Genomic DNA, 16,586 nt, shown 5'->3' on the forward strand with positions numbered 1-16,586 from the left:
AATAAAATAGCAGAGCGTCTGTGCGGAGACGGGCGAGGTGCACGCTCGGGTTTTATCCTGGAGGTCGGCCAGGATCCTAGATGGAAGTGTAACGTGACACGTCTGAGAGCGTAAGCGCGTCTCCTGGAGCGCCAACACCTGCCGCGGCCTCGGGAACGGCTCAGACACGGGAAGGCTGCGATGTGGAGCACCTTTAAAAAGCGCAGGTGTTAAACGCCAATCGCTGCCGCAGTGCGAAAAACAGAAAAAGGATGTTTAACCGCACAGCACACGCCAAAGCTCGCTATGATTGGCGCTACCGCCAGCTGACCGGCTCCCAACGCTCTCCTTGGCGCACTCTGGTGCCGGAAGCCTTTATTAGCTTCTCAGCCACCATGTTGAAAGGCATTCGTTATGGCCGCCCAGCCCACATTCTTACTCTGACTTTCCTCGCCGTTCCCACGCTCGCTGAACACCAGCGACCCGTTCGCTCTGAATCACACGGCGACAATTAAAGAAGACACGCTGTAATTACCTCCGCACACCTGACACAAGAAATTCCGGTTATTGTTCAGACTTTGGGAAACAGGCGACTCACTTCATAAAAACGTTGCAAGACTTCAATCGCCCAGCGATTAATCAGCGGGTTCCCACGAAGGCTCAGAGATCTGTCACTGGTCACATGATTAATCACTGTCCACCAACGCTGACCAAACTCCCCGGCTCTAGAAGGGAAAGGTCCGCCTTAAAGGAACGCTCCACTCAGAGAAATGGGCTGCTACCTGGCTGTTCTGTTGATCCACTGGATTCCGGACTTACCAAGTCTCTGACCCGGAACAAATTTTACGATTCGCTGGTCTGACTTTGCCGTGTTCCAGATCAGGAACTTGGAAGGACTCATGACTTTAGACTTTAATGACCAAATGGGCTGTCCAGGTCCGGGCCGAGGGGTAGGCAGAAAGAGAGGCTGCCTTGGGTGCGTCAAAAGGAGGGGGGTCAGCTTTGGGTGCTAAAGGATGTTATTCCTTCACTGGGAGAGGGTTGGTGGGCACTTCGGCCTTGGGTGCCAAAGGACCTAGTCTCTACACTAGGGAGGTGGTTAGTGGGCACATGGACCTTGGGTGCTAAAGAACCTTTTCCCAAACTAGGAGGTGGTTGGTGGTCACTTCAGCCTTGGGTGCTAAAAGACCTTGTCCTTACACTGCGAGGGGTTGGTGGTCACTTCAAAGTTGAATGTTAAAGGACCTCATCCTCTCACTAGGAGGGGGTTGGTGGCCACTTCGGCCTTGGGTGCTAAAAGACCTTGTCCCTACACTGCGAGGGGTTGGTGGCCACTTCAGCCTTGGGTGCTAAAAGACCTTGTCCTTACATTGCGAGGGGTTGGTGGTCACTTTAAAGTTGAGTGTTAAAGGGCCTCATCCTCTCACTAGGAGGGGGTTGGTGGCCACTTCGGCCTTGGGTGCTAAAGAACCTTGTCCCTAAACTAGGAGGTGGTTGGTGGTCACTTCAGCCTTGGGTGCCAAAAGACCTTGTCTCTACACTGCAAGGGGTTGGTGGTCACTTAGATTTGGGTGTTAAAGGGCCTCATCCCCTCACTAGGAGGGGGGTTGATGGCCACTTCAGCCTTGGGTGCTAAAGGACTTTATCCCTTCACTAGGAAAAGGTTGGTGGCCTTTTCAGACTTGGGTGTTAAAGGGCCTCATTCCCTTAACTGGGAGGGGTTGGTGGCCACTTCGGCCTCGGGTGTTAAAGGACTTTATCCCTTCACTGAGAGCAGGTTGGTGGCCACCTCAGCCTTGCGTGCCAAAAGACCTTGTCCCTTCACTAGGAGGGGGTTGGTGGCCACCTCAGCCTTGCGTGCCAAAGGACCTTGTCCCTTCACTGGAAGGGGATAGTGGGCACTTTAGCTTTGGTTGCTATAGGACCTCATCCCTTTTCTGGGACGGTCACTAGAACGGTCAGTATTGTCTCATAGCAACCAGATTGTAGCTTATTCTCCGGCGTCGGTTGGAAGTCGCGGAGATTCTGGAGTTATAATGGGTTAATCTTCCCTGGAAGAGGACGGGGCTGTAGAGTCATCTAGAACTCATTAGAAAGAATTGCGATATCATCTGTTTGTTCCGGGGTGACAGGATGTTCAATGTGCAAACCGCAGGAAAAGACAGAAATAGCCGCGGATCGGCGTTCCCAGAACCCAGGGGTCAGCTCCCCGCAGACGTCGCCAGCATGTACAGAGAGAAGATCCCCCCCTCCCCCCACATCCGTCAGTCATTAATGGGGAAGAAAGCGTAGTGGGAGGAACCTGAACACGGATCACCTGCAAACAGGCCGGGGTCAAACACCTGCGGCACGTCGGCCAGCAAACACCCAGTGGATTGCCGGTCAAGGACATTGGGGGGGGGAGAGAATCAAAGTAAGGCCAAGCATTTGTACCGGACTGCCGGACGCCCGGAAAATGGGAGGCGGAATAAAGTAAAGAAAATATTAAAAAGAATTCAATTATTTTTTTTGAAGCTCCGATTTCCGGTAGCACAAAACACACCAGAAATGGGCGCTTTGTCCAGAAGGCGGAGAGCCCCTTTAAACGGCGCGGTCTTTTCCGTTTTCGCCAGTTTGTAGAGGAAGCTGGGCGGTTCCGGGACGTCAGAATTCATCGCTCATCAGGGTTCCGTGCTTCCCTTTCACATTCCGCACTCTCCGGGGGTTGGTCGGGGGCGGGGGCCCCATTCCTGACATAGCTGAACAGAAACGTCTTGGCCCCGGGGTGTGAGGACACCTGCAGGCCGCCTGTCTGCTACCCCCAACCCCCCCCCCCCTCCACCGCCAGCCTGTGACCCCACCGCCGCCAGCTTCATCTGGATTTAATAAAAGCCTCCTCAGTGTCCCGGCTTCTGGAGGGAAAAAGGTAAAAAGGTGGGGAGGATCCCGCCGCGCCCCCCCAACCCCCGCAGGGAAGAAAGGAGCCCACGCCATCTGAAGACCGCCGTCTGCCTGTCCTGAGAGGAAATGAGATCTGTCCCTCACCAGATCGGGGGGGGGGGGGGGGGTATACGCAGCGCAGAAAATGGCTGAACATACCCCATGTGTGCGCAAAGACAGAACTATCCCAGAGCCCCTCCCTGCCCCATCACTGAGGGGTAAAAAGGACAGGTGGGGCGCGTGGGTGTACAGAGTCAAAAAAGGATTTATAAGGCAGTGAATCGAATATTCAAACATTCCCTGCAGGTAATCTCCCAGGTCTATGGGTTTATTGGCAGTTCGAGGAATAAATGGCAGTTCATGGGGCAGTTAATGAGGCAGTTAATGAGGTATAAATGGCAGTTCATTGGGTATATATGGCAGTTCATTGGGGAAGATCACGGGGTATAAATGGCAGTTCATGGGGTATAAATGGCAGTTCATTGGGGAAGTTCAGGGGGTATAAATGACAGTTCATTGGGTTGAATGGCAGTTCACGGGGTATAAATGGCAGTTCATTGGGGAAGTTCAGTGTATAAATGGCAGTTCCCAGGGTATAAATGGCAGTTCATTGGGGAAGTTCACGGGGTATAAATGGCAGTTCATGGGGTATAAATGGCAGTTCATTGGGGAAGTTCAGGGGGTATAAATGACAGTTCACGGGGTATAAACGAGGTATAAATGGCAGTTCATTGGGGAAGTTCAGTGTATAAATGGCAGTTCACAGGGTATAAATGGCAGTTCATTGGGGAAGTTCACGGGGTATAAATGGCAGCTCACAGGATATAAAGGGAAGTTCACGGGGCAAAAAAATGACAGTTAATGGGTAGTTCATGGGGTATAAATAGCAGTTATTGGGGTATAAATGGCAGAGACTAACACCACATCCACTGCTTTCTAAATATTCCCTAAAGTGTAACAATTATATATTTTTTTTTTTTTTTTTATTTGGCCTGACCTCTTTTTTTTTCGCTCTGTGACCCCGTTGGGGAGAATTACTTAACTTCCTGTACCAATCTCAACATGTCGCGCAGCACAGGAAGTGGGGAGGAAATCTCTTGGACTGAAAATTTAGCAGAAAGAGAGATGGGACAGATCATCATCATTGCCACCTGGGTCCCCATTGGAGAATTCCCCTTACACCCTGTTCCGGTGACAACGTTGTAAAATGGAGACAGGAAGTGACGTGGAATCTCAACAATAAAAGGACAAAAGACGGCTATAAAAATGAAAAAGTCAGAAGACAGATCCCCAATAAAACTAAACAGAAAACCGTTTTCTGGTCCAGTGAGGAATCCGAGCCCCAGATGGAACTCCGGAGACTTTCCAGATACAATTTGCAACATTTTGTATTTCATGGAGTGATATGACTCCTCCTCTCTGTGTATGATTGGCCATTATATGACTGGGGGAGGGGTGTCGCAGGAAGAAGCGTCCTGGTGAAACTGCTGCAGATTTCTCCCAGGTTCCCCTCCTGCCATCGCCTGTCAATCAGCGGCCTCTCCGCATTCCTCCAGCCGCTGGGAGTCGGCCCAGTTCTTTCCCCCGGCCAGCTCTGCCTGGGAACAGTGTCGGCTATTGTTCCCCACCAGGCCAGGAACGGAGCTGGAATTCAGCGCCACCGACACTGGGGGAGGGGGGGGGGGGTCAGGTGAGAACCAGAGACTGAACTACAAACCTTCCGCAACCAGTGCAAGAAGCCATGATAGGGGGGGGGGGGGGTGAGGACAGACATGCATCCGCCGCCATTACTGACGGTCATCCTGATCCTCACATAGGAAGTGTGCAGAGAAACCAGAATAACTCGCTAAAAACTGCGCGGAGGAAACCGCAATCAACGCGAGGAGGAAACCATCGGATCCCCGACCAAACCCCTTCATAGAAAACTTCCACTTCAATCATCACACAAAGTACAAATATGACTCATAGTGCGTCTACAGACAAAACCAGAGTGAATTTTGGATGAAGCAAGGTCTTTCCCGGTGTCCCCAACGGGGAGATTTCCTCTCACTTCCTCACCTGGTGACACAACAGGAAGTGAGAGGAAAATCACTTCCAGACAGAACAGGTGTTCTCATTGGAAGAATCCCTCTCATTTCCAGTTCTGGTGACAATGCCATCACTTCCTATCCCATGCAAAAAAAAAAATAAAAAAAAAAAAAAATAATATATAAATATATATATATATATATATATATATATATATATATATATATATATATATATATATATATATATATATATATATATATATATATATATATATATATATATATATATATATATATATATATATATATATATATATATATATATATATATATATATATATATATATATATATATATATATTTATTTTTTTTTTTAATTTATTTTTTTTTTTGCATGGGATAGGAAGTGACAGGAATGCACTTGTGTATATACACACATCACACATATACAAATTAAAATTATATTTATTTTTTTAATTAATTTTTTCCACACACATTTTATGTATGTGTGAAAAAAATTTAATTTGTAATACAAATAATAAAATAGGAATAATATATATTTATGTTACACAAATAATAAAAAGGTGCATAAAAAAAATATATATATATTTTTACGCACATTTTATTATTTGTGTAACATAAATATATATTATTCCTATTATTTTATTATATATAATATTTTTTTCATATACATACATGAAAAATGTTTTAAAATATTTTTTGATTTTTCTCTTTTCCATGCAGAATATATAATTATTAAATTTTTTCACACACATTTTATGTTTTGTGTGTGAAAGGAAATATTAAAATAAAAATACATTTTTTTAATTACAAAATAAAAAATCCCATGTAAGAAAAAAAAAAAAAAGAAAAAATGTTATCTATCTATCTATCTATCTATATATGGATTACTTTTTTTTTTTTTTTTTTTTTTTTTTTTTTATATAGATTCTATACATTATATAGTTGGCTTCTACTTCTAATCCTCCCCCACCCAATCCAAAGCTAAAGAATAAAATGTCACATTTCGGATTGCCCGTGGTCTTACCTTGGCACTGGTCTCCCACTCTCTCATAGCCGGCCCGGCAGAAGCATTGGCCAATGGGCACCAGCCAGTCGCCGTCCATGTTGCAGTGCATTGTGGGTTCGCTGCTGCCTTCCAGCACGGCGTTCTCCACGCACCGTCCGGCCACCTTCACCAGAGTCTGCGAGTCTGCGCTGGCCACGGTCTCCGGGAACTGCGCCATCCCCTGCACCAAGGCCGGGCACTTCTTGTAGTAGATGCGGACCCCCAGGAGGGCCAGGCAGGCCCCGATGTCCTGGAACGCCAGGTAGAAGCCCTTCTTGGTCATGGGGCCGACGTTGCGCACCTCGACGTTCAGCCGCACGTTCCGGGAGGAGAAGTCGTCGCGGTTGGTGATCTCGTCCGGGGCGATGGTGTCGATCTTACGGAAGAGCCTCTTCTGGAAGTTGGTTCCGTAGTCCACCTCCGACTCGGCGTAGTACAGGTTGAAGGTCTCTTTGCACGCCCCCGACACGCCGGGGAAGCTGTTGCAGTCGCGGGCGGTAAATCGCAAGTCGATGAAGATGCGCTGCGCTTCGCTGCGGTAGATCCAGTTGGTGCGCAGCCAGTTGTCCTGATCCCCCTCCTGGACGTTACAGACAGAGTACATGTAGATCAGACTTCCATTCATCACATTCTGCAGCAGATCCCACTGCAAGACAGGAGGAAGCCAAGTGTTAGACCGAATGCTCCGCAACCAATTCTACAATATTCATCAACAGTATATAATCCTTCACCTCCAGTGACTCCGCCCAGGCTGAGGTGTCATCAGTCTGCTGCAGGCAGGAGGAAGCATTTCCTCAGTCTCCCCTTCTCCACTGATCAGACTGTACAATGTAACTTTGTAGAAGGAGGAGGAGGAATTTCCTCAGTCTCCCCTCCCCCAGTGATCAGACTGTACAATGTAACTTTGAGGAAATTCTTCCTCCTCCTTCTACAAAGTTACAATGTACAGTCTGATCACTGGGGGAGGGGAGACTGAGGAAATGCCTCCTACTGCTACAAAGGAACAGTCTCCCCTCCCCCAGTGATCAGACTGTACATTGTAACTTTGAAGAAGGAGGAGGAGACATTTCCTCAGTCTCCCCTCCCCCAGTGATCAGACTGTACATTGTAACTTTATAGAAGGAGGAGGAGGCATTTCCTCAGTCTCCCCTCCCCCAGTAAACATGACTGTACATTGTAACTTTGTAAAAGGAGGAGGAAGAATTTCCTCAAAGTTACAATGTACAGTCTGATCACTAGGGGAGGGGAGACAAATGCCTCCCCTCCTCCTACTTCTACAAAGGAACAGTCTCCCCTCCCCCAGTGATCAGACTGTACAGTGTAACTTTGTAGAAGGAGGAGGCATTTCCTCAGTCACCCCTCCCCCAGTGATCAGACTGTACAGTGTAACTTTGTAGCAAGTCACAAGGTAGGGGCTGATGTGTGTCAGACATTTGTGAACACAGCCAGGAACTGGACTTCTACCAGGACTGACATCTCAGTCCAATATGGTGCCCCTGGATGATGCCTGAACAATGATGGTGCCGTCCTTCTGGAGAGAAAGGCAGATGAAGGCCTCATCGGGGGGGGGGGGGGGGGTCCTGTGACCTCTGTGGGAGGGAATAAATATCTGATGACCGGTCAATTTAAAAAGTTAGTGTGGGCCAGGGTGCATATTTTGGGATTCCCCGACTCCAACAAATACATTTTGTTTAATAAAGTGGGAGGTGCGACGCCTCGGTCAGCGATCGGCGACTTCCCTCCCATCACTCCAGCCTCGGTTATTAAAGCTGATTGGCTTCTTTCAGCAGCAGGATTAATAGTTGGTGAATGTGCCGGCGATGTGCGGGAAGTGTTTACACGCGGGAACGCAGGCTGAGCTGAAGGTCACGGCCGGCATTAAGTGGCTGCTGATTAGGGAGGGGGGCAAGCGGCACGAATAACATCAATTAACCTCTTCCGTGCTCGCCTTTCCCAGGCGGGCAGCCCAGGTGGTTGGCGTCTCGCGGCGGACGGCACATCTGCGCAGCGGAACGCATCCTTCGCTCAACACTTCATCATCCGTCCCCAAAACACAAAGCAGAAAAAATGGCGGAACTTTATAAATTCACCGCCGGAGGATTCTGGGAAAAAAAATTATCCTTTCCAGCTGGTTTAGAAAATCTTTTCCCAATAAATTTATAACGTGCGTCGTAAAGTAACCCATAGCAACGCATTTCACCCAATCAATAGATCATTTCTAAGGCCCCGCTCACATTAGACGGCTTGGAATGAAGAAAAAAACCCTGCAAAAAACGCACAACACGCGCGTGCGCCATTATTCCTAACGGCATCCGAAAACGCAAATGTTGGGCGACAGAATCAGGCGGCAAAAAGTAGGTTAAAAAAAATTGCGCCAAAAAAGGAGCAACAAACAGCTATTGGAGGGAATGGGCGGACCGACGTGCAACGCATGGAAAACACATGGACACTGCGCTATCAGAAACGCAAGCGGGAACGCTCATTCCTGCAATATCTGAGCGAGGCCTAAAGGGTTCAACGACAATCGCTGTACGGCGTGCTAAACTAGCGCCATTAGGTTACGGGACGGCGTTCCGCCGCTATAATAAGCTAATCATTAAACCCGGCCGGGGAGTCAATAAAACCTTCACAACTCCTTGGGAAAGAATGTGACCGAGGCTGCTGGAAAGTCAAACAGTCGCTCACACGTGTCGCAGGCAGAGGGGGGGGGGGGGGGGGGCGGGGGCAAGATTTTACCTGCAAAACATAAAAACAGAAAAAAAACAGAAAAACAGAACGCTCGCCAAGAGGACGCGGAGCGGCGCGCTTACCCCTTTCCCGTGCGGACTGGTGAGCCATCCCAGTTCTCCTTGTGTCTTTTCAAAGTCCAATAGAACAACTGGAAGAGAAAAAATAAATAAATTATGCGATGAGAAGGGAGAATGCAAGACACAAAAACAGAAAACAAAAAAGAAAGTCAATAAATAAAATGATTAAAAATATATATTTTAAAACATTGTAGCTCTTCTATATTGTATTCATTTTATCGGTTATACAATATTTCTTATAACTGAACATAAGACTAGAAAAGGATGATAATAAAAGGATTTTAATACATACACATATAACTTTTTTTTTTTTTTTAAAAACAATATACATCTCTCTTTTAATGAGAGAAAAAAAAGAGAGAGAAAAAAAAAAAAAAAAAAAAGAGAAAAAAAAAAAGAGAGGAAAAAAAAAAAAAAAAAAAAAAGAGAGAGAGAGAAAAATTATTAAAAAAAGAATGGAGATATATATTTTTTTTTTTATAAAAAAAAAAATAACAAAAAAGGTGTGTGTAAAAAAATATATTATATATATATATATATATACACATACACCATTTTGTTATTTAAAAAAAATGTATAATATATATATAAATAATTTTTTTTTTTTTAAATAAAAAAAAAAAAAAAAAAAGAAGAAGGTGTGTGTGTGTGTATATATATATATATATATATATATATATATATACACACACACACACACACACATACATGCATACATACATACATACACACACACACACACACCTCTTTGTTTTTGTTTTTTAAATAATATCCATTTTTTTTTTTTTAAATATACAAAATTAGAATTCTATATATATCTATGTGTTAGTATGTAATTATGATTTCTTTTTCTTAAAAATGTATAGAAAATATAGTTTTTATTAAAAAATAAATAAAGATTATTATTATTATTATTAATCCTTGCCTAGTCTTGCATTCAGCTATCGAAGAAAGATTGTATAACAGATAAAATATATGCAAAATAATAAAAGCTATAGCGTATAAAATAGAACATTTTGCATGTGCCAAAAAGCTTGGTGCCGCAGCACTATGTGGTGTGCTGCGATTTGCACTTCTTTTTCACTTTTCTCGCACATAGGGCAGCTCATTAAAATTAATGGACTGTCCTACACGTGACACGGATGCGTGTGACGTCACACCTGCGTGGTGCACGCAGAGCCTTAATAGATACAATGGATATAAAATATAGAAGATATAAAAAAAAATACAATGTATAATATATATCTCCTTCATAGAGACCTCTGTACAGCTTTATTTGCATCCATGGATTGGCTCATTCAGTTCCAAAGCGATTGTCATATCTGCTATAAGGTGACCACACACACTATACAATCTCTATGGGATGGATAACGATGTAGCGCAGGCGCCATGATTGGATAGAAGTGGATTGACAGACCGAGTGATCCCTCCTTTTGGTAAATCTCCGGCAGATTGGGGGGGGGGGGGGGGGGAAGGGAGTTCATTATCCCCAGACTCGTTCTCGCAGGTTGACTCTACAGATTTATTATGGTGGGTTAATCAGAGCCATAGCGGGGGCACCGGCGGCCCGTATCTGGGGGCCTGGAAACCCATATATTACACCCAACCAAAGGGCGCTACAATGAAATATAGGGAAGGGGTGGGGAAATCAGAGATGGCCCCAGACGGCTAAATGGAAGACAGATGTGCGGGCGCAGTGCGGCACGTAGGCGCGATTTTCTTTTTAATATTTCATGTCCTGGCATGCCCAGCCAGGAGCGCGGTCCGTGGGCACCGCGGCGATGTCAGCCTGCCCGGTCAGAGGGGGGATTCGCAGCGCGAGGGATCTGGCAGACGCATTTGGAGAACTTTGCGCTGTGACTCACCCCAGACATCCATCCAGATCCTACAAAAAAATCCCACCGCCGCTGCCAAAAACTTTCCACTCCAGCTGTGCAGACACCGGTGCACCCACCCCCCGGCACAAAGATTGCCTGCACCCCCCTTCCCCCCGCCCCAGCTTCCTTCCAACAACAGCACGATGGCCACTGAGGAACCACAAGTCCCAGGCTGCTCGCCGTTCATTGACAACTGATTGGCTGCCTTTCCAGGCTTTAGGCTGAATTCACCAAGATGGAGGAGAGATTTGAACTCCACCTGTTATTTTATCATCCATTTGTCCCCTTGCGGAAATTTTCCTCCACTTCCTGTCTGAGAGACACAACAGGATGTGAGAGGAAATCAGACAGTTGTCCCTATTAGAAGATATGTCCTCACTTCCTGCTCTGGTGACAACTGACATTCTGAATTCCTCATCACTTCCTGTGTGAGAGCGAATCTGCCTAGCAGGGACAAAGACAGCAACAAAAACCTGGCAGGGGTTCTCGCACTTCTCTACCCCTCCCCACCAAAAGTCTGGGCTTTAGATAACACTTAAATATGGAGAATGTGGCGTCTGCCCGGCTGTGGTGACACATTCAGATCCTCTTCCTTCCTTGAGGATTTATTTGGATTCTCGTCATGACCTTGGAATCCCGAGGAAGGTGTGTAACGGGCCCGGCGCCCCCGCCCTAAATAAATAATTACAGAGCAAATATTACAAAGAGAGAGCAAAGCGCACAAATCTACAGAGGAGGAGCGCCGTCCTTCACCACCCGCGTTCAGGGGCAGAGGATGACCCCCCCATTCTGCACCCCCCATGTTCAGGGGCAGAGGATGACCCCCCATTCTGCACCCCCCCGTGTTCAGGGGCAGAGGATGACCCCCCCCCCCATTCTGCACCATCCCACTTGGGCAGGGGATGACCCCCCCATTCTACACCGTCCCGCGTGAGCAGGGGGTGACCCCCCCATTCTACACCGTCCCCGCGTGGGCAGGGGATGACCCCGCATTATACGCTGCCCCGGAGACCAAGCAGGACGATGGTCTCCTCAGTATACAACTTCTAAATACAGATGAATGATCTGATGAGAAGGATCCTCCACCCTAAGAGTGGGGCGCCCGGCGGTTGGGGACCACCTTCACCCCAAGAGAGTGGGGCGCCCTGCGGTTGCGGGACCACCTTCACCCCAAGAGAGTGGGGCTCCCCGCGGTTGGGGACCACCTTCACAACAAGAGAGTGGGGCGCCCTGCGGTTGGGGACCACCTTCACCCCAAGAGAGTGGGGCGCCCCGCGGTTGCGGGACCACCTTCACCCCGGTTGGTAGAAGGGTTAATTGAGAATGTAGCGGTCTCCTTTCGTTGGCAGGTTGTGGGGTGAGGGGTGCTCTGTGTGAGGGAAGGAAGGGAAGACTTTCAGGCGTGTGGATGGGAAGAGCTTTTGAATACAAACACAGGATAATACCGTCACGCTTCCTGTGCTGGAATTTCCCCTTTAATGAAAAGAAACTGCTGATTATCCCAGACCGCGGGCACCCCCCCTCCCGCCACAACCTGCCGATCTCATTCCACTCGTCAGCATGATTCCACTTATTCATGTCTGTTCTCTGCCTGGGCCACCGTCCTGCAAACAGAGCTGGGGTACCCTTCCCTAAACGCCACCGAAACTGCCAGAAACACCGCGTGACAGCTTACTGCCCAATGTGCCAACTGCTGCACCTCCCCCATCATCAAACCACCTGCTCTACTATGGCTAACCACCACACCATATGACCACCACCTCCCCTCCATCTGCAGCCCTTACCAGGCCACCATGTGATGGCTACCCACCACAGTACCACTACTACCTACCATGTGTGTTCTTCGATACCAAACCACCTGCTCTACCATTCAAATTCATCATCCAGACCATAATACCACCATCCGCACCTTCTATATCCTCTACCAGACCACCATGTGATGGCTGCCCGTCTTATATTATTATCACTACCTACCAGACCACCATGTGATGGCTACCAGTCTAATGTATCAACTGGTGCACCTCTCCTGCTACCAAACCATCTGCTCTCATCGCTTTCTATCAACACTACACGGCCCCTTATATTACCACTATTTACCAGACTATCTTGTGATGAACACCTACCTAAAGCTCCAACCATGCTTTTCCTCCGATACCAAACCACCTGCTCTACCACGTCTATCTATTATCCGCACTGGTCTTTAGAACACCACCATCTGTACCCATACCAAACCAGCGCATAATGGCTACCTGCCTAATGTTCCAACTGTCCAACTGGTGCACCTTCCCAGCTAACAAAACCACCTACTCTACTAGTTCCTACCACACCATATTACGAGCACCAAAATGTACCACAAGCCACCTTCCATACCACCATGTGATTCCTTCCAGCCTAAATTAGCCAGTACACCTCCATCTGCTTTACCAGTCCTACTACACCACCCCTTAGATTACCACCGCTTAAAAAACAGTACCAGGTCCCACCTTCTGTACCTCATACCAGACCATCATGGGAGGGCTACCTACCTAATATATCAACCAGTGCACCTCCCTAGCTGCCAAGCAACCTGTTCTATGAATCCTATTAGGTCTTACATACCATCCACTGTACCTTCTACCAGACCACTATGTAGTATGATCGCTTCTACGTATGTATTCATTCTAAGCTCCCCTCCGGGGATCTCTCTGGCTGGTCACGCCAGAATCAACAAGAATTAAGAGGAACTCCTAAACAAGAGGATATCAGCGAAGGATTGATAGAAATGTATTTTGGTGACCATTTATGGCTTGGTAGTCACCATTTTTATACATAGAATGTGTCAGTCTTCCTTTAAATTTGCTGAACTTTTTCCACTATCAACCTAACCAGAGGCAGACCCATTTCCCCATCTTTAGCATGGCACCGTCTCCCCTACAATTGATTAGATATCACCAGGCCAACTAGGCCATACCACCCTTCATGCTACCGGACTACATTGGATAACCAGATTTACCGATGTGCCTCATCCACAAGAACACACTACCCTCCACTTCACAACCAAATATCACCGCCAATGTGCCTCATCCACCAGACCACACCACATTCCAATTCACACCCAGATATCACTGATGTGCCTCATCCACCAGGCCACACCACATTCCAATTCACACCCAGATATCACTGATGTGCCTCATCCACCAGGCCACACACCCCCTCCACTTCCACAACCAGATACCACCACCGATGTGCCTCATCCACCCCACCACACCACACTTCAATTCACACCCAGAGATCACTGATGTGCCTCATCTACCAGACAACACCCCCCTTCAATTCACAAACAGATACCACCACCGATGTGCCTCATCCACCATGCAACACCCCTCCAATTCCCACCCAGAGATCACTGATGTGCCTCATCCACCAGGCCACACACCCCCTCCACTTCCACAACCAGATACCACCACCGATGTGCCTCATCCACCCCACTACACCACACTTCAATTCACACCCAGATATCACAGATGTGCCTCATCCACCAGGCCACAATGATGAAAATAGCAAGTCCCATCAAATTCAGGCATAGCTGCTGAAGCGTGATCTCTGCCAGGGAAGAGAGAGGTTTGTCACACCCAACTACAAGCCTCATCATGTCTCTCTGGGAAACAATTGTGAATATAGAAATCTGGATACGGCTCTCTGATTTTATCTACAGTGAGATCACTCACATTCCTGGCCTCCCGTGCCTCCAGGCCTCCTGTACCACACCTGGGGGAAACCAGGGGGATCTCTACCAGCCAGGGATGGGTGGCCTCCTCACTGCCAAGGGACTACAAGTCTCAGCATGTCCTGAAAGATCAAAGACACTGTACCAGAGGAGCTTACACTCCCAATGACCCCCCCCCCCCACAGACACACACTGGTGCAAATGTTGCCAGCCAGCTATCTTAAAAGCATATTTTGGGGTTTTAAGAATGTAGGACACTCCTTGAATATCCACAAAGGGAACATAGAACCTTTTCTTAAACTTGGACCCTGATGGGCATTAATCTCAGGCCCCCAGTGCTGCAAGCTAAGTAGGCCAACCAGATGTAGAGCAAGTGATATCCTGGAACAGGAAAAGGAAAAGGATTATGTGTAGTACACCAATGAGAAACTCTTCCCACAACACCAGTTTATGTGTGTGTGTGGCATATTACTTGCCATCACATGTTTACCTTCTCTGTAGCAGCAGATTAATATCCCCGCATGTAGGGCAGGACTTACCACCTTGTATGTTCAACTTTTACTTTTCTAAAAGACATAAGCAGCACTCTGTTTGCCACCCAGTGAAAAGCTCTGCGTTAAACATACAAACTTGTGTCCCTTCCTGAATTATCATAAAAGAAAGGAGCCAAAGTCTTTGAACTGTCAGGAAGGGAGAACGGACTGCCCTCCACAGGTGGGTGATACAGGACATGAAAGCCCCCCCCCGTCACTTCCCTCCAAACACAATTCAACAAACAGCATCTGTACAAGGTGAGGACGTGAATTTCATGACTCCCAACACCCTTTTATGATTCGTGAATGGGGCCATCAGGAATGTCAAAGCCGCTCATTAGCGAATGAATAAGAGAGATGAGGGCCTGTGGTATTAAAGAGGAGGAGGAGAAACGTCCGGGACAATAAAATGACAACTAGAACCATCATCCCCTATGATGGCGGGACAGATCACGAGGAGATATGAAAAATATAGCTTGTAGGTTCACTAGGGGCCATTAACAACTGAAGGTACAGCAATGGGCACGGCACTCCGTCCCAAACACACACTTTTACCCTCCAATTGCTCACTTTACAGGGGGAAAAAAAACAAAAACACAAACATTTAAAAGGATTCCACATTTTTGGAATTTCCCCTTTCAAGCATCCAATTTTCACACGAGCTTCCGCGAGAGTTTGGCGGCGTTTTGCAATAGCACTCATGTTACTGAAAACTGCCCCACTTTCATTCCGCTCCAAAAAAAAAAAAAAAAAAAACCACACGTGAAGGTATTCAACCAAAAGAAGAAAAAAAAAAAAGAAGGAAAAATGCGGTGAGAGCGAGAAATTGCCTCATTATCTGGAATCTGAGCGCTTTCACAACGGCCAGCTGTCTTCAGGGGTAACGGACGGCGTATCATTATCTATTACTTATACAGCGCCAGGAGGGGGTCGGGGGGAAGATTGCGTCACTTTAAAGGGGAATAATATACATTTTGTCCAATGTCTCCCCCCCTCCCAAAAGAGGAGCCTGGATCATTAAATCTCATCTTCCTTAAACTCACCACACACGTTACAATCTGATTGTACAATCTCATTTAGACCTGCCAACAACTATGTAGTGCCGGGGCCCTCCTGATTGGATACAAATTGGTTGAATAGTTTAGGTAGGTCCTGATATTGCACAGTTTTGGTAGATCTAAAAGTTGATTGTTAAAAAGATAGTAGGTCAGATCTAGCTGTGTTCACACACGCGGCAATTTCTATAAATTCAACCTTGACTATACAATCAGATTGTAAGCAGTGCGACAAGTTTGTATACACGCAGATTGTATACACAATGAGCGAATTTTCACATGAGATGTCGGGGATTTTGGTCAGGAAAGATATTTATAGAAGCCGAGCGGAAGGATATTTATCATTTATATTTTATAGAGAAGACAAAGGTTCAGTTTACACCTTTATGACCGGGCGAGGAGCGCTACGTCACCCGAGCAACATTCCTCTGCATGAATCAGGCATAGCTCAGCCGCACCCGACGTCTGACATAATAGTCAAATCCGGATAACATTCCAGAGGAATCGGACACAACGCGTTCCCCAACTTCCTACACAGCAGGCCCCTTTATTATCACCCCCCCCCCCAAACCAGACCTGCCCCTACTTCCTACACAGCAGGCCTCTGCCCC

General features: G+C 47.1%; 1 protein-coding gene across 2 annotated transcripts in view; it reads right to left on the reverse strand.

The window, feature by feature from the left end:
* The window catches only part of EPHA2 (EPH receptor A2), a 29,618-nt gene extending 20,734 nt beyond the window's left edge, over positions 1-8,884 (reverse strand). For both annotated transcript variants that reach the window (XM_082273717.1, XM_082273716.1), the window contains exons 1-2: positions 8,808-8,884; positions 5,977-6,643 (exon numbers count right to left, since the gene is read on the reverse strand). In XM_082273717.1, the coding sequence (XP_082129843.1) occupies positions 5,977-6,622 (646 nt within the window). In that variant the 5' untranslated portion in view covers positions 6,623-6,643; positions 8,808-8,884. The remainder of the gene's footprint in view (positions 1-5,976; positions 6,644-8,807) is intronic.
* Between the last annotated feature and the right edge of the window lie 7,702 nt (positions 8,885-16,586).

The sequence above is a fragment of the Pelophylax lessonae genome, assembly GCF_965119305.1.
Source record: "Pelophylax lessonae genome assembly, chromosome: 12".
Lineage (NCBI taxonomy): Eukaryota > Metazoa > Chordata > Amphibia > Anura > Ranidae > Pelophylax > Pelophylax lessonae.